The 26,158-nt window shown below is 33.0% G+C and overlaps 1 protein-coding gene across 1 annotated transcript in view; it reads right to left on the bottom strand.

Annotated features, from left to right (window-relative positions):
- Nucleotides 1-26,158, bottom strand: part of Tmem135 (transmembrane protein 135) — a 221,061-nt gene that overhangs the window by 18,290 nt on the left and 176,613 nt on the right. The window contains exons 7-8 of the mRNA XM_047518197.1: nucleotides 7,357-7,398; nucleotides 1,528-1,674 (exon numbers count right to left, since the gene is read on the bottom strand). Coding sequence (XP_047374153.1) covers nucleotides 1,528-1,674; nucleotides 7,357-7,398 — 189 coding nt within the window. The remainder of the gene's footprint in view (nucleotides 1-1,527; nucleotides 1,675-7,356; nucleotides 7,399-26,158) is intronic.

Genomic DNA, 26,158 nt, shown 5'->3' with positions numbered 1-26,158 from the left:
TTTACAGAAATCCAAAATTCTAGACTGCAGCTGGATTATATAGGCAGCCTTTCTTAGTCAAAGGTGACAGTAACGTTCTGACCTAAACCCTTATGTTATTAGGATGATATGACCTATCTAGTTATGTGAAGTGCTGAGTGATTAAAGTTGGAGATGGAAAAAGAGGTGAATTATAGAAGGACTGCCTCATGCAAACCATCACTCTTCATACTTCTAAGAGTTCTCTTCAAAAATACTTCAGCCTTGCTACCAGAGCTGAACAGAAATGATTAAACTCTCTTCATTAGTGAAGTTAAATACTGATATCAACTAAACTGTCATCCTTAACCATTTTTAAAAGGGCTTCCCAAGTCCTGGGCTGCCCCTCTATTTTATTATTTGTTTTGGTTCAGATTATTCTGCATCTGCTTTCACCCCAGAGGACCTATGAAGGCTACTCTGACAAGTTCTGCCATGAGTTGATCAGCTCTAGTACCCAAGGCATCATTCACCCATGAAACTATTTTCTGAATTTTCTTCTGATTCTTGTTGAAATTTCCATTAAGGGGGATCCACTCTTCCTTTTCTCCACTAAGGTAATCATTCTATAACTATGGTTTAATTTGCTTAAGTTCACTACAATAATTATTTCTGTCCTTTCTTTACTCCTATATTCTGTGTACAGTGTATGCTAAAATGAAGGCAAAAATCTTTAAATTCAATAAAAATTTAACACCTGTTCTGTGCTCATACATTATACCAGGCAATTTCATATGTTATTTCACTTAATGCTCACAACAATCTTTAATAGAGATTATTAACCCCAGTTTACAGATAAGGATTTTGACATGCTTGGTGGTTAAATCACTTGTCAAAAGTCACAAAGTGAAAAAGGCAAAATAAGAGTCAAAGATCAGTTTTCTGATTTCTTAAAGAGTTTCATCTACCTATAATTGATACGTTAACTTTCAATATTATCTACTCATTTTTCCCCTCTCTAAAATATCACTACCATGATTGATTTTACTAATATTCTAATTTAAAACTATTAAATTTATTAATTGTCTATACTGGAAATATAAATGAATATATATAAAGTTTTTTTTTCCTTTGTATAACATAAAGATTTCTTATTTCAGTCTGAGAGCCCTTATAAGTTTTTGTTTCACAAAATATTCTTTTCTTAATCCTTGATCCTTATTATTTCTGTATCTTCTTGAATCTCTCTCAAGAACTTTTCTTTCTCTGTTCTGTAGTGGGCATATTCAATTAGCATGTATTAGAATTTTCTGAAATTCTCCATTACAACCTCTTGCTACTTGGAAATAGAACAGTATTTTAATTCCATGCAAAGTTAATTTAAAGGCCTATGTTGGTCTACCCTAGAAGAGAGAATGAATAACATTGACTTATCATAATGTGCCTTCTGTAAATTTCTATGCAGTTTCTGGTGAAAAAAGAAAGTAACATTGTTACCTAAAAACAAAAATAATTTGGCCTGGTACAAATATCATATAGTATGCCAAAATATCAAGATAAAGAACTCACATTAAATCCACAAGTTTCCTAACTAGAGCAATTATATTCATTCTTCTTGGTTTCTCCTCATGTTTCTCTCTCTTTTGTTCCACTTTTGCATATGCTGCCTCTGGTGAATAAGAATGTGTGGGAATTTCTTCCTTGCCTACAATGAACCTAAAGAAAAGAAAACAACATGAGGCATTTTTCAATAATTAAAAAAAAATGATAAGAAAAAATATTTGGCTTATTTATGAACATATTTTGGGGAGTATCTTATTTAAAACAGTATTTTCACAATTAATATAATATAGTTATTCTTTAAGAAAAAAAGACTTTCAAAATCTGAATACTCAGGAATACTAGGAATTTTTCAGTCATTGGGTTTAACATAAGGGTATTTTAAAATCAAATTAACCAAGTAAAACACAGCATAACACTTCTATGAAGCAATCTTGAATTAGGACACCTTTGTTTTAAGATATTACATGCCTTAATGATTTTCAAAAGAAGCAGATAGTTTTGTGTCTACTAGGCAAACATGAAAATTATATTTTTTTCTAAATTCTACTAATATTTACAAATGAACTAGGTTCTTTTTTAGAGTAAAACTAAATTTATACCCAATGTCGCTTTGAGTTATAAACAGCTACAGTGCAGAAGGTCATTTATATACACCTAGGAAAATAAATAGAGGGAACTAAAAAATGAGAATAAAACCTGATATTATTCCAATCTACTTATTTTTCTTCAGAAAAATATCAAACATCCAGAAAATGACACCATTCCTGGACAATATTTTCCCAAAGACAAGCAAATATTGCTACCATTAGTTAATAATTAAGAAGTATCCTCTCAGAGCCTTCCTAACTCATTTGCACCTACATAAGAGTCATTCCTCTTGTAAAGAATAACTGAGCTTTCCTAAAGATACTAGCAGAAAATAGAACAAAATATAATAAAACACGGAATCGATACTACTACACCAAAATTCTGAAATTTGTGGGCCTGTGAAAAATAAAATGTGAAAATTTAAGCACTCAAAGAGGGAAAGTAAAAGCTATTACATTCAACAACTGCAACCCATTGTGTTTGGGCAAACTTGGTAAAACACACAGTTCATCAAATCCTAAGGGGTGTGCAAAGGATTTACTTGCCACCAGGTGTCAGCTATGAATCATTAGTCACTCTTAGTCTAAAAGAACGTGTTTCTTACTCATGGGGGTACTGGGAGAGTTTAAGATAAGTATTAACAGTTATTTACAAGCAACACGGATGAAACTATGCTAGAATAGATGCCATGGTACTTTCATACCTTTTATAATACTGTTGCTGTTCTGATAGTGCTATCTCAGATTAGAGGTCACTTCTTTGGAGATGTTATCCTTGCCTCAAGTTAGGGGGAGTAAGTGATCCTAGCTCTGTGCTCTCATGATACAATAACACCCAGTACCATATGCATCATTTTAGTACTCTGTGTCCCCTTACTGAACTGACCACAAGATTATGTAGACCCTGAGATTATGTAGATTTTCTTTTACCCCAGTGTCTAGTAAAGTGTATGGCATGTATATAGTAAATATTTGATTAATACATATTGAATGAGTGAACATAGTAATAGATAACATTTTTCTGAGTACTTACATCACAGGCACAGTGCCAACCAAGGCTTTTACAAATGTTAAATCATTTTAATATTTGTAACACAGGAAAACTATAGGTATCACAATTCCTGTAAGAATTAGCATGAATAAGTATCTTATCTACTGGCAATAAACTGTAATTATTTGAACACAGAATTATCTGACTTGAAAGCTTGGCCTCTTAATCACTAAGCTATGTACACTTGTTGTACACTGTGGTCAATCAGGGCTTAGTGCATCTTCAGATAGATATTACCAGCACTAGCTCTTCTTCCAGGGTTCTGTGATTGACTCTATCTATTTCTATGACTTCTACTGTATAGAAAGATAATTTCCAAATCATTCTACACACAATTCCAGAGGAAGTTTCCTAAAGTTGCTTCTCTGATTCTCAGAGAACTTCGCTGACTTATGGCCTACTAAATTAAACACAACTTCCCATTTAAAACACTACCTAGGACTGAGAAAGTGCTCGCATAAGAATGAGTTCTTATTATTCATTATACCTAAATGCACTACTAGCCGTTCTCCAAATAAACCAATGCTCTGATGCTGCTCCTCTTACCTGGATCATTCTTCCCTACATCTTTGCTAAAGTCTTACCTGCCTTTTAAAGTCTATCTTACATGCTCCTTTGTCTCACCCTTTTCTGCCTATTACCGCTCAGAAGTAAAGGAAATAATACCTGAAATGTATAGAAAATTTCTATTCTCTCATAGCATTTGGGCTTTTCTATTCTATAAGAAATTCTGTGCAATTTTGTTTCTTCTCTACCTTTACTCCTATTCACAACTTGGGGACAGACTAAAGTTAGGTCTAGCTAAAATATATTCCTAAGATAGCCTACACCTCTCTATTGTAACATGGGGCATAATTATAATTTGTTGGGAGAAATCCTAGTTCTTGGCTGGCAGCAGTGAACATCTCAAGTATGTAAACCTGTGGGGAGGAGCGTTCTGCTTCGGTCACCTAGGAAAGTACACAACTCCCCCAAATTGACTCAGTGTTACCAAGGAAACCTGTATAGGAACCTGGTGGTCTGATCCCCCGTGGCACAATGTGATTGGGCAAGAAACCTATACAATGTATAGCTGTTCCCGCAATAAACGAATTTGCAAGCTGCTAGCCACAAGTCTGCTTCCACCCAACTCCCAGAGTCCGGGTCTTGACTCCACGCCCTTACCCCATGTATTAGCTAGCCCAGCACAAGAGAAACTACAATAATTGACATTGTTTTCCCACTAGACCATAAGCTCTAAGGACAGAGGCTGTATCTGATTTATTCACCAGTGTTTTCTCAGCATTTAATTCAATTCCTGGGACAAAGTAAAAATCTACTAAAATTACAAAGAATGAATGTTATCTTTGACTTGCACATGTGGAATGTTTAAAGAAAATAAGTGCTGAACTAAAGTTAAGGCACTTAACTTTATTTTCTAAAACTTTATTTTCTAAAACTTTCAATCTATGTCATACTAGGAGGTATTAAATAAGGTATGTTGTGAATATTTGTACTTTGTGAGTAAAGGACGGTTTTCCTCAGCTGAACCAATGTGTTTTCATGATAGAGTAATTATGATCTGTATAAGATAAGTACTTCCTTCAAGTCTGTGACTGTATCCATTTAAATCTGAGAATGGTGAGCATTCCCAAATGTATCAGGTGCTATATATACTTTCATCATCAAACTTTAATATTGCTAGGAAGTCATATTAAATTTGGCTACACAAGTGTTTTTCTTAACCCTTCCTTTTGTAAATAATATTAAATGTTGTGTCTTTAACATGCTTTAAATTTATAGCATATGTCTTCAGTAAAAATCAGTACAATCAAGAATGCAAGAAGGTAGAATTAGAAAATCACGTCAGAAGATACTTTTTATGAGCCTATATATATGAGCCCACATCTTTTTTTTTTTAAATAATGAAACTTAACAATAAAAAATACATCTGGCTTTTGGTATTGAGCATCAACTTTAATATCTGTGAGAACACTCAATTTGTAATGTGGGGAACTGAAAAATGAAATCAAATGTGTTTAGTGGAAGGAGATATACAACATAAATACAATGATAACACATAATACTTAACTTTTATTTTACTTACATATTTTTTGATAATGGGAATTGAACATAGGGGCGTTTAACCACTGAGCCACATCCTCAGCCCTTTTTATTTTTATTTTGAGACAGGGTCTCACTAAGTTGCTTAGGACCTCACTAAAATTGCTGAACTGGCCTGGAACTTAATGATCCTCTTGCCTCAACCTCTTTTGTTACTGGGATTACAGATGTGCCCACCACACCCAGCTATTTAATGATTTTTTTTTAATAACAAGAGTACTAACACGAATTAACTTTTTTTTCCAGATTATTTTCCTATAATACAGAGAAAAAAATAAGTTCAAATGGTTCAAATTATTCCTTTATTATAAGTGGATTTGAAGACGAGACACAAAAATATCTGACACATTTTGAATTTTTGCAAAGGACAACAAGCAAAGTTTTCTCTTATCTTTAGAGAAATCACCTTTTTGTTTTATCATCAGCTTTCAGTTAAAACAGAATGCTTTTTAATAATCATAGGAAACACAGCAAATTAAAAAGTTATTTTCTAATAAAAATTTATATTTTAATGAAAAAAATAAGAAAATTTTATTGTGTAGTATGACTTAGAAACATTTTGCTACCATAGCATTTCCCACAATTAAAATTATTATTATTATTATTAATTCATTTATGTTTGCAGTGCTAGGGACTTAGGGACTTCATGTATGCTAGGCATGTGTTAAAAATATTCCTAAACACATTGTGGACTCAAATTTTCTCTCTCATAAACCAGTTTCCTTGCAAGTCACCTGATTTTCTATTAATGATACATTCTTTCCAGGCACTTGGGTTTTTAATATTTGACTGGGATTAAGAAGTAGAGGAGAAGACAAAGAAAGAAAATATCAGTTATAGGGTCTTCATTTTCTTATACTGCAAACTGTGTCTTTTGTTTTCTAATCTTCCCACTATTACCCACATTTCAGTCCTTATTATATGGTCTTTATATCTTCTGGTTCTCTCTTTTTCAATGTCCCAAATATTGTAACTAGACTAATCTTTCTGAAACACTGTCAACTACTCTCCTGAAAAGTCGTTAGTGGTTCCCTATTGCCTACCTTATCAAATCCAGGTTTGTCTTTTATTTCTTCTATATCTTCCATAACCTGACTCAACTTTACCTACTAGAAAATATCCTTATATACTCAAATACAAACTTTTCTTACGAATTATGTTGATTTTCTCACTCTTGCCTCATGTTTAATGTTTATAACGTCCATATTTTTGCTAATTTTATTACACCCTTATGTTCTTCCTCTTCACTAGTAGTCATCTAAAGTTATCCTTCAAATGGTAACAATAATAGCTGACATTTTTTGAGTACTTACTATATGTCAGACACTATTGCAAACACTTTTCATGCACTAATTCACTTGATCCTCAGCATAGCCTCATGAGACAATAACACAAATACTTCTCTTAGTACTGAAGCCTATCCTAAATATTCTTCAACACTTGTAGTAAATACCATGCTACTAATCTTCTCTAAGTATCTACTATATATATTTTGGAGAATAAAATAGGGAACATTTATAAATAGGGAAGAATATTGAGTGTGGAGTCAATATACTGTTACTTGTGTGATGTTAAATTAGTCAAACATTCTGACCCTGGTTTCTTCATCATGTCACATAAGCAAAAACCTGTTTCAGAGATGGCTACAAAATTTAATTATATAAACTATGTGATACCTGACATTTTGTGTGTGTGTGGGTGTGCACACACGTGCGAGTGCATGTGCCAACTACTATGGTAAGAGATGGACTATGAAGTAAAAGAAAAAGACTCTAGCAGTACTTAAGATCTAATAAATGTTTGACAACACATAAGTTCCCTGAAGAGAGTTCTTATCTTTCATTGTGTATAAATCACACAATGGGTCCAAAAAAGTAGGAGTTAACTGACTGATTTTTAGGGGGGAAAAATCTAATAAATTACTCTTTCAATAAACTATTTACAAAGGCTTGGATATACTATTGTGACTTCTAAAATTGTCATCAGCTTAAAAATTGAGTCAATAAATATTTATTGCAGTTACATTATTTTACCATTTTAAAAAAGTTTGCTCATATCTGCTTTCAATATAAAGATAAATGAAATACTCCTTACCTAAGTGCAGAAAATGTAAATCCTTTCAAACCATCTTTGCACCTGAAACAAAAATTTATAATCGTTAAAAAAACTGTTTTGATATACAAAGAAGTATATTAAATAGCTATTAAAATTTTTCTATAAACAATTTTAGAATCATTTTTAAAAACTTTTTAAATCCTTTTTTAAAAATACAGCTTCACATTTTAAAATCATGTTTTAAAAGGTGAAATGCAGGCTTAAAGACCTGAGCATTACAAATGGTCAAAAAAAGCAACTAGCAATGAAGCAAATCATTTTACACAAAATGATTAATATGATAATACTTTTCTATGTCATATTAAAACTATGCCAACATAAGTTAGGGCTCAATTCTCAGATCTGTTGGTTGAAGAAAGGCTGGAGTCATCTTCTCAGGGCTCCATCTGGCCTTAAAACCAGGATGGGAGCAGAGCATTCTTCATTCTACCCAGTCCCTGGGAGACTAATTTGCCATGAAGAAAAAGGCCACATATATTTGCAGGGTAGTACATATATAGGTCAATTTGAGGTCCTGACTTCTCTCTTCTTATTAATTTGATGAATGCAAAACAACGTAGAGTTGGCATGTACAAAAAGGCTTCAAGATAAGTTCAGTACTTTTGCCTTCTGATTAAGCCTGATCAGAACAGATAACATAGCATGGGGAGTGGGCGTGGGTGGAGGCAGGCAGAAAGGGAGGATTCCAAATATAATTTAGTGAGCTTTTACTATTGCCAGGCACTGTTTTGGGTCCTTGATATGTGTTATCTCATTTAACCACATCACAACTCTATGAATAGGTTTTCTTCTATTCCATACCTGCATGGGGGCCCAAAATAATGCAGTAACTTCCCAGAGATCACAAAATTAATAACAGTCAGAATTCATGGTAGGAGAAAAAAGTTGATCTGACTTAACATCATAGTTTTCTCCTATGCATCCTCCTAAAATTGTATTGTCTTTAATTGGGGAAGATGCAAACTACACGGTAATGAGGAAAAAAAGGACTCAGATTTTTGAAAATTATTTAAACAGTATCTTAAAGTAGACACCTAATGCTCCAAGACCTTTTATCTAAGGTGATTATACCTATAATGAAACCATAATATAATCACTTAAAGGGTCTCTGGGAATGTATAATCAAAATTCCTTGAAGAAATTCACAGACTGGTGATCAAATGAAGTTCTAAAGAATATCAATATTAGACATATAATCTTCGATAAAAAGAACAGCCTCAAATCAGGTAACTCTGTGTGTATTTTAAATGAAAGGTCACAAAGGAAATGCCCAACGTAAAGGAAATCTTAGTTGAAAATACATACATTATTATTGGAGGTGATAAAGAACCTCAGAAAAAATTTAATCAATGTGCACAGAGATGTTTAAAAACGCTTTAGGATGTATTCAATTAATGACATGATCTAGTTTATGATCAGGTTAATGGTGAGAAATGTAACCACAGAATTTAAGTAACATGCTAATTATCCACCCCATACAGAATTGGGGAAAAGGCAAAAGAATTCATATGTTGAGCTAAAAATGTGCATGGGGAAATTATAGCATTAAAATTCTTAAATTTATCTATTTCCATCTCAAGTGTTTCACAGTAATTTAAAACCCATAATCTAGCTAGGTGAAGTGGTAAGGGAGGAGGCTAGGAGCCTATTGACTGCAAAAAAGAAAGCAGATTGATTAAAAGATTATGTACATCTGGGAACAAATTTTGGCTTTGGTATGTTATTGTTGAAAGATAGCCATTTATCTTTGTGCAATTCTGAATGGATAAAAGATTCTGACAACTTGGTCTAGTCAGCATTGCATATTTGTGACCCTAAACAATAAATTTAATTACAGACCAAAACATCAAAAAGTAGCTTTCAAGTATAAAAGGAGCATATACAAGTGAATTTGCAATTTCATTATGATGGAAGTTTGGTTCTTTCAGTAGAACTCTGTGGGAAGCACTTCATATTGATAAAGTCTTAACATGGATTTAAAAGGGCCTATTCTTCTTTCCATTCATGTGTATAAGGTTTGTTAATGTAATTGAGGGTCAGATGTCTATGTCAAAAGAACAAAAAAGTAATTATTCCCATAAAAAGAATCTTTAGCTAGTAATATGGTCCTACACTTTGACATCAGGAGTATAGTCTGAGCATTAACCTAACTATGCAACACTATTGCAATCTGTGTTAAATGTAGAAAATATGATGTAAACATAAAGATTTAAACAGAGCACACCCCATTAGAAGATTCCCCGCTTTTCTATGAACTTGGTTATTATAATGTAAATTAAATCACCTTCTCCATTTAAGTATTAATGTTCACTGACTTATTTAACAAATATTAACTAAATACCTGCTGTGTATAAGCACTGGTTTCTGTTCTAAGTTTGTAACAGTGGATAAGAGAGCATCCCTGCTTTCATACAACTAACATAGATACAACGAAAAAGTCCATCATATTGTGAAAACAGTATGGCAAAAAACAAAACAAAACAAACAAAAAACCCTACAGGATGAGGGGAGATGGAATAGTGATGGATTCTGGCTTTCTTTTTTAACATTGTACAGACAAGAAGAGTCTAAGTAGGTAAAAGTTGGAACCTTAAGGAATTAAGGGAAGGCGTTTCAGTTTGAAGCAATGGCAAGAACAAAGCCCATGATAAGAGTCCACATAAGTAAGGAGAACAGTAAGAGGAGCTTAACTGGTGCAGGGAAGAAGTGGTATGAAAGGAGGTCTCAGTAACAGGAGTGGAGGGAAGAAGTGGTCTACAATGCATGTAGGCCCCTTTAGACATGCAATGTAGGCCTCTGGAAGTTTCTCAGGAAAGAAGTGACCAGATCTATCTTAAATTTTAAGAAAATCATTTTGGTTGCTGGATGGAAAATACAGGAAGGCAAGGTAGGAAGTAAGGAAGCTAGTCAGGGAAAAGTAATTATGTTTAGAGGTGGGTTAGAGATATGGTAAGAATCCTAATGTATTTCAAAAGTAAGAGCTGGCAGAATTTCTAGATAGTTTGAATGTGAGGTACAAGGGAAAGAAAATCTACAAATTACTAAAATATCTTTGGTTTGAATGAACAGAGGAATTGAAATGATCATTGACTGAAGTTAGGAATAATGTGGGAGGAATGCTTTCAAGGAGAAAATTCAAAGTGTTAAATTTAAGAGATGTCTTAGTTACCTAAATGAAAATGTGAGGAAGAAGAAGTTGGCTATATGCATCTGGGTATCAAGAAGAGGCCTGATTCATTTATATATAGTTCTTAAATCAATGAGAATAGATGCAGTCATATAGGAAATCAATGGAGATAATGTTCAAAGATTGAATATATTATATTCCTCCATAACCTATGAAAACTCTTCTGTAGAAGAAAACAAAGATCTATTTCTCCTAATTAAATCACCCTCTACTACAAAGTCTCATTTTTATTTTCAAGTGTGCATGAAGATAATGATTTACTTATATATACAGACTTTTCTATTTAGTCTATGCAAATAACATAAAATAACTCTTATAATTCAATCCATATTTACTGAATCTCTGCTTTTACAAGGTTCTGTGCTAAGGAAAAGTAATATAAGACAGAGCCAGAAAAGACAAGAAGAAAAAGGAATTTGCAGGATTACATCAAACAACTGGATCAATACACAGTTAATTATAGTAGTTCAAGTTAGAATTACATACCATATACAGGAGAGGATAAAGAAGCTTAATGTTATCATTATCAGAATAACACTCTTGTAAAATTACAAAAGGTTAATTAGAAGTGTAAATGAAAATTAAAAAAAACAATTCTGCCCACAAGATTTTTTTTCTCCCATGGTTAATTTCTATGAAATTACTTCCATGAGTTTTCACCTTTTATTACAACATTGTACCAGCAGATGGCGGTAGAAAATTATTTTTGGAAGAATTTGTAGTTCTGATTTCTAAAATATTTTTTGCAAGTTTTCCTCTGAAAAATAGTTTATAAGGATTCAAAAAGGCAACTTATTTTAATTAAGTTACATTAGGTTTCTTCAAGTAAATATTGTAATATTAGATTTAATGATGTTCCTGTTCCTGTAATCTATCATTCCATACAGAGATATGAAAGAGCTAAGAACTTGGCACCAATACAAAACTTGATTATGCAAATGTGATGCTTCACTATATGTCCTCTAATTAGCTGAAAATATGAAAACAAACTATTTTTATTCCTAAAATTCTTTTGTCTACTCCGTTTTCATTCATTTGGTAAAACTAGTGGATGTAAAAAAAATAGCCTTTAAACTATTACTTCAGAGACAATGCATAGTGTAGTGGAGGAATCTTAATGTTTATAAGGATGAAGACAGGAGTGATAATTTTTCTACTAACCCTGAGGAAAATAAATTAATTTTAGAGTTCAACTTCTTGGTCTATTAAAAAGAGAACCCTAATTAGTCCACTGAACGACTTTTAATTCTGAAATTTTATCATATTATTTGATACTATGATTTCATTACTAAATGGGAAACGATCAATTATTCTAAATCACTTATGATGTTAAAAAACAAATATCTTACCAACACCAAAAATAAAACAAAAACTTTTGAGATTACTGGTTGCTACTGGGATTATTACACTTGCTTATCATTTCATAATATTTTTGATAAAAATTTGTCCTAGAAAAGTTCTCTTTTTTTGAGATTAAAAGATAAACTGCTGAAATAGACACATGCTACTATAGTAAGAACTGTAAGAAACACTGTCAAGCAATTCATTTTATAGTCTCACTAGTGATAAAATATTACATTGTTGCTATATTTGGCATCCATGCTAAAATATTAATATTATAAATGGTAAAATATAAAATATTGTTCATTACAGGCACATAGAATGTTAGAGAAAATGCTCTAAACACTTAGGATAGCCCACTAACCACACATAACCAATCTTGTTAGTGGGTTATACTATTTAGGATAGATTAAGGGGCATGAGGAAAAAAGAACTTTTTATTCTCTGTAGTGCTATATCATTTTTAATTTATACAGCATGAATTTATATTGTGTAAACTGTTTAAAATCAACATATAGGAACAGATGAAACAATGTAAAAGTTGTTCATCTTTATTTCACCAAAGCAAAGGCAAAGAATGTAAAACACTAGTCAACTTTACTAACAGTGTTGTAAGAGGTTTGCTAGGAAGATACATAAATATACTAACTAAAATGAATTTTTTTTTTTCCTGGAATTTCCTGAAATTGTGATCCCAAAGAACAAGGATAATTAAATGACTGCAATGATTAAAAAAGATTTATGAAATATCAATTGGGACATTTCTATTTCTTTTGTCTTTTTACTCACTGAATTGGTTCAAAGGAAACTCATTGACTAATATTATATGGTCTATTTTTACCCACTAAACAATCATTTATTGAGAACCTAATACACAGAAGACACCACTGCTGATTACTTGGGGAATGCAATGAATTGTTTAGTAGCTTTAACTAAACTACTCTGTACTTCATGAGTTAAATTTTAAATTTCTTTTTTTGGGGGGTGGGTTGGGTACCAGGGATTGAACCCAAGAGTGTTTAACCACTGAGCAACATCCCCAGCCGCCCCCCCACTCCTTTTTTTTTTTTTTTTTTTTTTTTTTGAGACACAGTCTCACTAAATGACCTAGGATCTCACTAAGCTGCTGAGGCTGGCTTTGAGCTTGGAATCCTCTTGCCTCAGCCTCCTGAACCAATAGATTATAGGCATGTGCCACCGGGTCCAGCAGCTTTAAATTTCTTTAGTCCAGCATTTTATATCATTTATGTCCTTAAATTATTTGGAAAACTACTATATGCAAAACACAAAGATTGGTCAATAAAAAAGATTTTAAATTATTGTATACACTGGTAATTCTTAAGCTATCTATTTTATTCTGACTGTATCATTCACTACATCACTCATTATAAAAAAATAAGTTACAAGCCAGGTACAGAGGCACACACCTGGAATCCCAGTGGCTAGAGAGGCTGAAGCAGAAAGATTGCAGTTTCAAGGCCTGCCTCAGCAATTTAGGGAGGCCCTGTCTCTAAATAAAGAATAAAAAGAGCTGAGGATGGAGCCGAGTGGTTAAGTGTCCCTGGGTTCAATACCTGGTACCAAAAAAAAAAAAAAAAAAAAAAAAAAGTTGTATTATTTTATGTGAACCAAATTATTTAAAACGAAATGCTTGAAGATCAAGTGTTAAGATTTATCCTGGAGTTATGAAAAAAAATGACATGAATAGTTACGGAAAATAGTTGACTTGGCAAAGTTTTTATTTCCTTAATTACTATATCATTGGTGCTAAACGCATAAAGCGTAAATGTAAATAAAAAAAAGTTTATCTTAAAAGTCAAAAACCAAATCAAAATGCCTATTTAAATGCCTTAAATCTGTGATACACAGTTGTCTTTATTCTAAAGAAAACTCATGTAATTTTATGCAGGTTGCTTTTAAGTTAAATGAATCTTTTTGGTTTTTAAAAACTCACAGAAAAGATTAAAACAGTACTTGTAATTACTTTTCCTAACCATTTTCATACGTAAAAACTTATCTTAATAGTGACTTATTATTTAGCATTTGAGACCTATTCAAGTTATAGATATTTTTGTTTTACCTATTTATCTAGGAATACCAAGGTTGACACAGAATTAACTTAGACTTTTATTTATTTTTTTAAATCTTCAATGTATTAATCATATATGCATACTATAGTAGGTTAAAGCAGTTACTGCAATTTACTATTCAAAAGTTGTGGTATGTGTTTAAAATACATTACATTGCTTACACATACACAACAGGTTTTTCCTCTTATATGTCTCCTACTATTTGAATAATAAAATAGACTAAGAGTTTGGTTTCAGTTTGCATATGGCACTTAACATGAGAAAAAAAGAATAACTAATGTTGTATTTCTATTTTAAGAAACTTCATGTACAAAAATCTGAATGTGAAATAAATTAAATTTGGCAAAATTATTTTGGTTGCTTCATGAACACTTACATCTTCAAATCTTTTCAACAGAATTATATCAAATAGTGAATTTTCCCAGTGTATTAAAAATATTACTTTTGATTCTGTTAAATATTTTACAGCACATTCATTTCATATAGAATGGAACACTGGTGATTGGCTTTGTCCTCAAGAACCCAGAGAAAGTTTTGAACCAGGCAGCAGTTGTGGGTAATCAAGTGCGATTTTAAGTCCCCAGATGATTACTGTGCACTTTTTTCTGGTGTGTCCTCAAGATAAATTGGAAACAGTTGGACTCAAACTTACAGTAACAAATCCAATAGAATCATATTTCTCCCTTAGACTTGCAAAAGCTGGAACTGTTTTTGCTTTAAAATCCGAACTAGGAAGGTCATGCTCCAAGCTGCCTTCAATTGCTAGGGAACCAAGAATCACCTTCAGAAAGAAATGTTAATTGGGATAAATTTCCCTCTCAAAATGAACTGCTAATAGCAATACTAGTCAAACTTTAAAATACTTATAAAAGGAGCAGATTGTGGTTTCATTGGACCTAAACTGAAAGGCCTGTTTATAGATCCCTAGCAAATGGCCTGTACTTAGACTCCACAAACTGTAGGCAACAACCAAGAAAGATCAACATGGTGTTTTCATGTAAATCCAAGGAAAAACTCAGCAAGTATTCTAATAATCATGGCACTGCTAGAAATAAAACCTATTTACATTAAACAAAATTATAATCATGATACTGAACCAATCTATTTTTAAAGACCACAAGACTGGCAAGTATTTTCTTTTTTCTTTTGCCTTTTCCCCTTTCATAATGGTTGTGATAAAAGATGAAAACAAATGTGTTCAATTAAATGGAATCTTTAAATCAACATTATTTTCAATTGCATATTGTTATCTATGTCACTAAAATAATATGGCGATTTGTTTTCAAACTGAATGAAATGAGCAGATATTTGAAACATTAGGCTATACATACTCCCAAATTTATGCTTATTTAATACCAAAGTTCAAATCTAAAATAAGTAAAATATGTATCTCTGATTAACGGAATGAAAATATTTTGCAAGCTTTGCAGACTATTTTCTGATTAACTGAGGACTTAAAGTATCAATGATCCTTAAAGAAAAGTATTCATTTCAAACATTCCAGTTCTCCTCCTCTCAAAAATGATGAACTTAAATTTGTGGTATATATGTAACTAACAGAAACAGGGAGAATTAACACATGGAATTTTGCTGGCCAATAAAATGATGTTAAAAAAATGGAATACTGCTACTAAAGGAACTTGAGAGAATTTGTTACAGATTAAGAAACCAAGGCCCAGATAGGTAAGCAATAGCCCCAAACAGTTTGCCCCCCAGATATTCCCACACAACAGTAAATCCATCTCAAGCAATAATCTGTGCCTGGTCGAATCTCATTTGTGAAGAAGAATTACCAGATAAGTAACTGGTATTATGAAGACTTAGAAGGGACAAAGGGCATGGATGGATTTAAAGGAACCAATGTCCATTTCCACACTTCTAACATGTTCTTTTATCTAAACATCATTTGCCTGAGCGTGTACTTTAGTCTAGACTCCTCACTGCCTTTTCTTATCCACCTCCCCTTTACAATACCTATTCTTCACATCAGAAATACAAATACTTGGTCTCTACCCCAGGCCTACTAGCCAACAATCTGTGTTTCAACCAAATCTCCACATGATTTTGGTGCTTGGTAAAGCATGAGAACCACCAGGCTAGGTTATGTTGCAGTAACAAAATCACAATGGCCTTTAACAAAAGTCTGTTTCTTGCTCATGGCATGTCGAACAAGGGTTGGCTATGGCTCAACTATATGTAATCTTATTTTATGCCTTAGGGGATAGAGAAATATCTATCTAAATAGATTGTCATAGTAGAGAGGAGAAAAAGAGAACATAGGAAACCATGTTCTGACTCAAAGCTTTTCTCACAAGTAAACATAAATCACTTCCACTCATATTTCTTTAGCCAAAGCAAGTCATAACTTCAGGCATGATGTCAATAGGGAAGGGAAGTACAATGCTTCCCCAGGGAGCAACAGTAAAGGCTCTTGAAAAATAACACGGTCTAACATATGAGCACATAATTGTTGAAAATCAATTGTATTTGTTTATAATAATTAATAAAATTCAAAGTCCTATTCCCTTTTTCTGCCTAAAATACTACCATACTTTTTCACAGTAATGTTAATCTTTCACTTTAAGTATGATGGTACTTAAGATCTTTCTAGTACTGACTTCAGAAATAGACTTGTCTATAGTATATTAACATTTTATAATGTATGCACGCACACACACACACACACACACACACACACACACACACACACACACACACATTTTATTCAGCTTTTATGCTGCTGTGACTGAAAGACCCGACCAGAACAACTATAGAGGAGGAAAGATCTATTTGAAGGCTCATGGTTTCAGAGGCCTCAATCCATAAGGGGCCGGCTCTATTCCTTAAGGCTCAAGGTGAGGCAGAACATCATGGTGGAAGAGTGTGGCAGAGGGAAGCAGCTCACATGATGATGAGGAAGTAGAGAGATTCCACTTTCCTGGTACAGAATGTAGACCCCATAGCCACGCCTCCCAACAAACCACTTCTTCCAGCCACACCCTACCTACCTCCAGTCACTAGTCAATTAATCCCATCAGGGATTAATTCACTTATTAGATTGAGGTTATGCCCCAATCATTTCTCCTCCAAACCTCCTTGCATTGTCTCACACATGAGCTTCTGGGGGGGCACCACATCTAAACCATAACAATATATATTTTAAAATTCATTCTTTTTGAATTACTGAAGGATTTGGAAATTTTACATTGTTTGATAATGTATCTCAAGTGCCTAGAATATAGTGCATTGGACATAAGTCACTTAGTAAATACATGTTGAAAGAAAAACTTTTATCTGTGTATTAATTAAAAGATAAAGAAAACACACACACACACACACACACCTGCATTTTAGAGTAATTAAATTCTTAACTGGGTGCAAGTTCCTTCAATTCATTTTTTAACAGTAATTCTAGGTCTTTGTTTTGATTTGATTTTCAGCTTCTAAAGAAATTTATTTAAAACAAGCTACCTCAATACTCATTACAACTCCCAGGTATCATCCTTAATATAAAGTTCCAATACTTTCTTTATATTAATAATTTGGTATGAATTTCACTTAGGCATAAATATGCCTATCCTAAAGAGGTCTCCATTCTTTTCTTAATCGCAAACTATTTTTAATACCTCAAATGTAATATGAAAGTATCAAGTACAAAAGGCAGGAATGGGGATGCTGCTGATGGTCATGTTCATCACTTTGCCAGGAACTGTAACCCAGCAAAAAGATGAGACTATGAAGTTGTTTTTTGGGACATTGTTTGCATTTCTTCATTTATCCACTCATTCAGAGTTATATATTTCACAAATATTTATTACTAACAGTTGCCAAGAGGTAGTGATAACCATTACCCATGTCCCACAGGTGTTCACAAGTCATAGGGGTACTCACAGAAGTAAACAATGATTCTGTATTATAGGAAGTGCTTTAATATAAAGTGCACAGTGCTCTGGGAGCACAAAGAAGGGAAGCCTCACACTGGCTTGGGTGTCATGAAGACTGCCCTGAAAAAGAGATACTTGAGGTGTTATATAAAGGAAGAAGTAGGGGAAGAACACAGAGGAAGATTCTATAAGACTTGGAAAAAAGACAACATTGGGAAGTCTGAGAACTGAAGAGGTTAAATAGGACTGCAGCACTGAGTTAAGGAAGCTGAATGGAGAAAAAAATGAGTTTGAATTTTACTTCTAAGGAAAAAGGCTCCACTCCTCAGGGGGAATGACATGAGCAGACCTGTGTTTAACAAAGGATAGTCCAAGTATAACTTTCATGACTATTCTACTGAATCCCACTCCACTGTTCCTTTTTTAAACTATAATCTCATTTAATAATATCTGTTTAAACTTTCTAAATGACAACCTACAAACTGAATTCTGTTAAAGCAACAGATTTTAAAGCAATCTAAAAACTTATATTTTTATTTCAAGACAAAAGATAAAACCACCACACTTCAAAAATTAACATTATCAAAAAGGTATTACATTAAAAAATAATACTAAGAATAATAATTCTCAAAACTATAAATAAAGACGTCAAAATTAAACATAAAATTTAATGAAACTATAAAATTCTGGTAATTAATACTAGTTGTAACAAGTCGAAAACTGCCAGTAGGTTAACATAATAAAAGTATATTTTTTTAATTTGGGGGGGTACTGGGGGTTGAACTCAGGGGCCAATGAGCCATATCCCCAGCCCTATTTTGTATTTTATTTAGAGACGGGGTCTCACTGAGTTGCTTGGTGCCTTGCCATTGATGAAGCTAGTTTTGAACTCTTGATCCTTCTGTCTCAACCTCCTGAGCCGCTGGGATTACAGGTGTGCACCACCCCACCCAGCAAAAGTATATTTCTTATAGCATTATACAATCAGGCATTCATCTAGGCTGTCCCTGACACAGAAAATAACCTCATTTTGGTCAAGTATAATGTAAGATATTGCTTGGTATGTATGTGAATAATATTCATACAATTTGTTTGCTGCAGAGACAGGAAAAAATGATGAAAGTCAAAACTACCAATAATCCATATCATGTGGAGTAGCTGTACAATTTTGTGTAATTAAAAGTATATCCAAAGAACTCCAACGTTAATGTTAATCATTTATACAATCACTCATTTCTTAGCACATGATTATTAAGTATTGAGTTGGCAGAGTTAAAAGGAAAGTCTACAGATTCAGACAAGCAAATTGTTTAAATTCTATACCTATTTCATCATCTGCAAAATGCAAATAATAGAACCTAATTCATATGGTTCTTATACCAAATGCTCAACAAATGTTACTTAATATTATTACTAGTTACTGCTGCTGCTGTCACCACGGAAAGCACAAATACAGAGGAAAAAGCTGTTGCAGTTGTTACCTTAAGTACTGGCACTATAAGGAAAAAATTAATCAGTCTATACTATGCTGCAATAAGGACTACTGAAATACTCAACAGATCAGATGAGAAAGAAAGGATGGATGGATGGATGGATGGATGAATGGATGGATGAATGGAAGAAGGAAGGAAGGAAGGAAGGAAGGAAGGAAGGAAGGAAGGAAGGAAGGAAGGAAAGAGAGTGAAAGAGAAGAAAGAGAAAGAAAGAAAAGTAAGATTGAGAAGAAGCTAGACACGTAAGTACATGCTATGTGATTTCACTAATATGAAATTCTAGAAAAAAAATCTATAGTGACAGAGGGTAGATTCGTATTTTCCTGGTATGAGGGATGGGGGAAGAGTGGGAACTGACTACAAAAGAGCACAAGACAACTTTTAGGGATGATATCCTGAATCTTGACTATGGGACTAGTTAAATTAAGTTATATACTCGCCCAAATTCACAGAACTTGTAGAGTACACTCTTGATGTCAGAACCAGGAAGAAAGCAAATGGTATAGCTACAAAAGAATACCAGAAAGGATTTAGTAAGAAGAACAGAGAATAACTGCCTGAAGCCCTAGTTCTTTCTATGACAGTCTCATAAAATGCTTCAATTTTCTGATCCTTTATCCTCACAACTCTACTTCTAGGGATGTTCTGGGGAGAGTTGGACAAGGAGATTACAAGTATACCCAACTATTTTTTTTAGAAGATTTAGAGAAAAGTTTTTTTTTTTCTTTAAGTATTATTAAAGGTGAAGCTCTAAAGTAGGCAGAAAATTAGAATAAAAATGGTTATAATTCGTAAAGCCATTTGGAAAAACTAAGTTTTTTGAATGCACACATACACAAAGTGAAAAGAGGTTTATACGCAATCATATCTTTAAAAAACAAAATGTATTTGAACTGCTGTTAACAGATGAATGGAGAGTAAAAGGTGATCCAAAACTATAAGGCCCCTATGCTTCAAAGACATTCACTAGTGTTGCAAATAGGAAGTTGGGTTAACAAAGGCAAAGTAATCTGGAAGGTATTTCCTTGCTATCAATCATATGCCATTGATAATTTAGAAATGCATGAGAAAGAAGAGACAGTTACTCCTCCTTGAGCAATGTTTGGCTTTACTGTATCAGAGTCAAGAACTATAATGATTTAGAATAGCCATGGATTTTAACAGAAATGACTGGTTCATCCACAAATAGGTCAGTAGATAACTGTGGCCTAATATAAAACTCAGAGACTTATTCTTTCCTTCTAATCAACAATCTTCTCCCATTTTAGACTCCAAAATTGATTATGGTTAGAATCTGACATAAATCTGATCTTTAATTCTGGCTCCTTCACTAAATAATAAGACCTTCAAAAGAAAGTTATGTTTCTGAGTCTTAGTTTTACCAAGTAAAATGAAGAGACTGAATTGAATGGCCCTTAAGATTCCTCCCAACTTAGCATTTGCTCAAACTTAATATGGTCCCCATGATTTTAGGTCTCAAATTAAAACAGTATTATTGAGTCAATACTAAATTAGTATCAGATACATTGCAATATTTTAGCGAACACTGAAGATATCTCTTTATATATTATTCTAAGTAGAAAAAAATGTATAACTATAATTCTACCCATAGTAAAATATCTTTTAATACAAATGAAGGAGTTATATAATCAAATATTCAAAATTATATTTTACTTCCAGGTGACTAATTCAAAATTAGTCTAGAATGTTTCTGTATGTGGAAATGATCTGAGTTCTGTAGAATTAAGTTTAGCAAACAAGAGTATATTGTATTCAGTACTATCTATATTTGTTATAAGTTGAATTTCTGAGTATGCTGTTACTTTGTCAGCTACAAAAGATGAAATATACACAAGCAGTATATTCTATAGGAAAATATCTTAGAATGTTCACTGTATATACTAATACTTAATAAGAAATCTTAGATCATGTAATGAGGCTACATCAAGAAATACTTTTAAATATTTTAAAGCAGTTAACAAATTCTAGGGATTTGGATCAGTGGTGGAGCATGTGCACAGCATGCACAAGGCCCTAGGTTCAATTCTCTGCACCACACACACAAACACACAAATACATACCGAGAGAGAGAGAGAGAGAGAGAGAGAGAGAGAAAAGAAACAGTTAACACACAAGATTATATATCTGTGTGTGCTTCAATGTATGTGTACACGTGTATAGATGTACATATATTTACACACATACACCATTAGTATTACAGATTTTCTTTTTAAAAGATGAAGTGAAGCTCAGGTATGACACATTCTAAGTAGTTCTAATTAAGCCTTAATTCTGTCCTTGAATACCATCCTTGCTAGTGTCCATCCCTTATAATTTTACATTTTCCTTTGTGTATGTAAACATAAAATGCTGAGTCAAAAGCAATACTATTATTTCAAACTACAGAAAATAATCTTTTCAGTGCTACATGATTAGGGCTCTCTGGGGAGCTTGGCAGTAGGGAAAAGTGGGAGGAAAACTTTAAAATCCAAACTAGCTTGGCTTTCCTACTCTGAGACTTGGTGAAAAATGTACTTTGTCTTCCAACAAATTTGCATGTGTGGACTATATTTTAGGTTTTCAGTATCCTGCCAGACAAAAACTTAATACTTAGAGTGATGTGTTTTTTATATTTTTGGCAACAGTATATCAAACTCAACATTCTTAAAGTTAGTCAAGTGCCCTTGCCTAGAACATATGGTTCACCCAACAGCCAAGTGATAGGCAGGCTTTGGCTTCAAGAACCCTGTAATGGTTGCTAGCACTTAAATATAGGAATTCACTTTTGACTTCATGCCATGCCTTGTCCTGCTTCTCAGTTTCAGAGAAAATAAGGATGGGAGCACAAGAATCAGAAACAAGATTCCAAGATGCTAAAAAAAAAGAGTCAAGTGAAAATACAAAGGATAACCATACAGCAGAAAATGATTCTTGTATTTAGTTTTTGAAATAAAATTATCCAATGTAATAGTAACACTTACTGTGGGCTTTTTAATTTTTTTTAATAAAAAATTGTAGGGGTCCAAAAATGGAGACAAGAAATATTCATTCACTTAAATAAAACAAAAATAAAGAAGAAAAGTTTAAATATTATTCACTAGAAATATGACAAATACCTACTAGAGCTACTGAGGGAGGAAAGAGAATTCTCCAGAAGTTAGTTCATTTACAAATCATGATGTGTGAGCACATGGAATTGAAAATATGGTACCTATTTTTCAAGAGTTCATTAACTCCTTTCTCTACAATTGAGTCAGTACAGAATTGCCACAAGACCTTTAAAGCACAAGAAGATAATATAGCATATTCTGACTGTTCAAAGAAAATGTAAGTTAGAAAATCACAACGTAGGGAAATGTCCTGATGGAACCTGAGAAAGACATGTCCATGTGTGGAACATTAGAGAGCTCATAAGCAAAAAAGCATAGACAGGGAGGAAAGTTTAGAGGAAAGTGGGCAGAAATTGTTGAAAACAACATTTCTGAGGATATTTCAAATAAATTCAAAGTTAGTACTGAAAGTCGCAGCACAATTTACAGACTTACAATTTTCACTTTAGTTATGCCTACCAGGAAAAGCAGCAGCTAGCAGACTAGCAAAAGTTGAGCCTAAGAGAATATGGAAAAGAAGTGCAGACATTGGGAAAGGTTTCATTTTTAGTGTTCAGCAACTTTCAGACCTGAAAGTTCTGACATTTCCAGCTTGGGAAGGGAAGGCTTCCTGAATTACCCCTTCGATCAACTCTTAAAACAAAGGGATCATGAAAAGAGAGGAGAAGTGGGAAAAGGAAACTACTAGGAATGAAATTGGTCAAATTCTGTTATGTGCATATACAAATATATTACAAAGAATCCTACTATTTGTGTGATTACAATGCACCAATAAAAAAATAAAATAAAAAGATTGGTCTGAAAATCTGTTTCCCAAAACTGAACAAAATGCATTTCATAAATTTCATTTCTGGAATCCATATTTAAAAGCACTCAAATTTAATTGATTTTACTAGAACACAAGAAACAAATTTTATCTACATAATTAGCACAGAACTCAACAGTGTTTACCAAACAATGGTGGGAAGGGAGGCAGATAAGCAATAAGAAAGAAGTCAAACTAAGAAGTTACTCATATGCCTATTATTCAATAACCTTCTCCATAAATAGGGTGTACGGTCTCCTTTCAAAGATTGTGGTGAGCAATTCCAGAAATAGGACAGATATTCAATATATGGTAAATATGCATCCTCCTTTCCCTCAGGTCTTGTTTTCAACATTTGTGGTATTCTCCTACTTCCCCTCTTGGTATTTGGAACTCTTCTGAATCTATTATCTGTTTAAAAGTTAGGTGCAAGTTTCAAAGGATGATTGTGATTTTGTGAGACAATCCCTGACTTAATGGTGGATGAACTTAAAATTTTTCAACTTTACAATGGTGTAAATGCAATAAACATTCAGTAGAAACCATGATTTAAATTGCCAGTTTTGATCTTTCCCTGGACTAGTAACAGGCACTGTGATATTCTCTAGATGCTGAGCACTGGAAGTAAGGTTCCATGAGATCATGAGGGAAAATGATCAACACTCTATGGTGTACTGTGATGATAAAATGTGATGCTCCACAGATTAGGTGTATTAAATGCATTTTTTACTTCAGATATTTTTGATTCAACAGTGGGTTTATCAAAACATAACTCCATCATAAGTTGAAGAATATCTGTATAAAACGAACAGTTTTTCTTTATCATCACATTTTTACAAAGACTAAAGATTGATAGAACCAAGAGTATCAATGGATGAAGAAAAGACTGAAAATTATAACATGAATAAACAGCAAAAAATGAAGAACACTAGGAAAGTACGGTACTCTTGAAGTCAAATACCATCAGGAAGAAGACTGAAAGGATATCTGAATAAGACCATTGGTTATCTTCCTAATAACAATATCTGTATGTATTTTATTTAATTCTTATTCATTTTACAGATACAAAGATGGAAGCTTAGCAAGTAAGTATCTTATCCAGGCCTATTCAAATAATAAGAGGAGGAACTAGAATTAGAATCTAAGACTGCTGACTCTAAATACTATGTCCTTTCTATTATGCCATTCCAACTCTAGTGAAGAAGAACCCAGACTACAGGTCAAAAACTGGATGGAATAAATTGAATCATTTTAATAAAATTAGTAATCTTAAGATTTCTAACAATAGAAGGAAGAAGAAAGGCATGATAATAGTTGTATCAAGTAGAAAGTTCCACCTTCAAAAATGAGAAGATCTAGGCATAAGGAAAACTATAATGGCTAAGTTCCTTTCACAGTAAAAGCAGCTTGGTTCATGCTCTGAGACAAAGTAAGAATTTTCTGAGAGCTCTGTACTCCAAAAGAATACCTTAAAAACTCCAAAATTCAACATCATAACAATCAAAAATAAAATAATTTCAGAAGCAATCAGAAACATTACACTGCTGGGAGGATAGACAGAGATAAATCTCATACCTTCTACAGCAATGCTGTTCTATAGACATACAAGGAAAGTTACATACGTAATTTTTAAATTTTATAATATTTTTCAAAAAAAGAGGTAAAATTAATTTTAATAATGTATTTCATTTAATGTAATATAGTCAAAATATTACCATGTCAACAAATAACCAATAGAAAAGAATTTTTAATGGGATATTTTCATTCTTTCTGTATAAGGCTTTGAAAGCCAGTATGATTTGCACAGATAGCACTCTCAATGTAGGCTAGCCACATTTTAAGTGCTTAAGAGCCACAAGCGGCTAGTGGCTACCACTGGTCACCATTCTGGTCAATGCAGTTACAACAGTAACTGCAATTTACAGAAGTCACGTGTCTTTCTAAAAAATTACTAAAAGTTTTAAAACTTCTAAAAGTTACTAGGGTTATAATAGAATGTGTGAAAAGTCTTCCAGCTCTTCATTGATATTGGAAAATCTCATAAAAATTCATAAAAAGTTAATGAGACCACAGTGTGGCTCTAGGGAGCTGGTTATTGATAAAACTGAACAGCTCTTAGATTTAATAAGACTATGATTACAGTCATTTTTTTGGGTGGTGGTATATGATTTTCAACAGGGCTTTTCATCTAAGAATTGTAGTCAAGAAGGGAGCAATAACAATGACCCTCCTAAAAGTAAACTGATAGGTAACCTGATATAGTACACTTCATGAGAAGTGTTTTAAACTGAGAGTTCATATAAGAGAAATAAAATAAGGATTTTTACAGATGTTCCTTTAGATACATATGATTGAAATCTAATGAGAATTGAGTTTCTTTCTTTCTTTTTTTTTTTTTTTTAAAGAAAGAGAGCCAGGTGCACAGTGGCACACACCTGTAATTCCAGTGGCTCCACAGGCTGAGATAGGAGGGTGTCAAGTTCAAGGTCAATCTCAGCAAAACTGAGGTGCTAAGCACCTCAGTGAGACCCTGTATCTAAATAAAATACAAAATACAGCTGGGGATGTGGTTCAGTGGTTGAGTGCCCCTGAGTTCAACCCCTAGTAACCACCCCCCCCCCAAAAAAAAGAACTTGTGGTGGAAAGGAAACCAAAATATATCCTAAAAATAATGATGATATAAAATGTTACTCCATAATTTATTTTAAATTTATGACATTACAAAATTTATAAAAATTAATTCTTAAAGAGGAAAAGTTTGCTAAGTCATGTAAATCAAAACTATACGTGAACCTGCTTACATTTTGGTAACCAAAGTTAAAAAGCAATAATTCATGAAAATGACATGTCATGGTCAATATTCTTATTTCC

Source organism: Sciurus carolinensis, chromosome 11 (assembly GCF_902686445.1).
Source record: "Sciurus carolinensis chromosome 11, mSciCar1.2, whole genome shotgun sequence".
Classification (NCBI taxonomy): Eukaryota; Metazoa; Chordata; class Mammalia; order Rodentia; family Sciuridae; genus Sciurus; species Sciurus carolinensis.
This window is presented reverse-complemented; position numbering and strand designations above follow the sequence as displayed.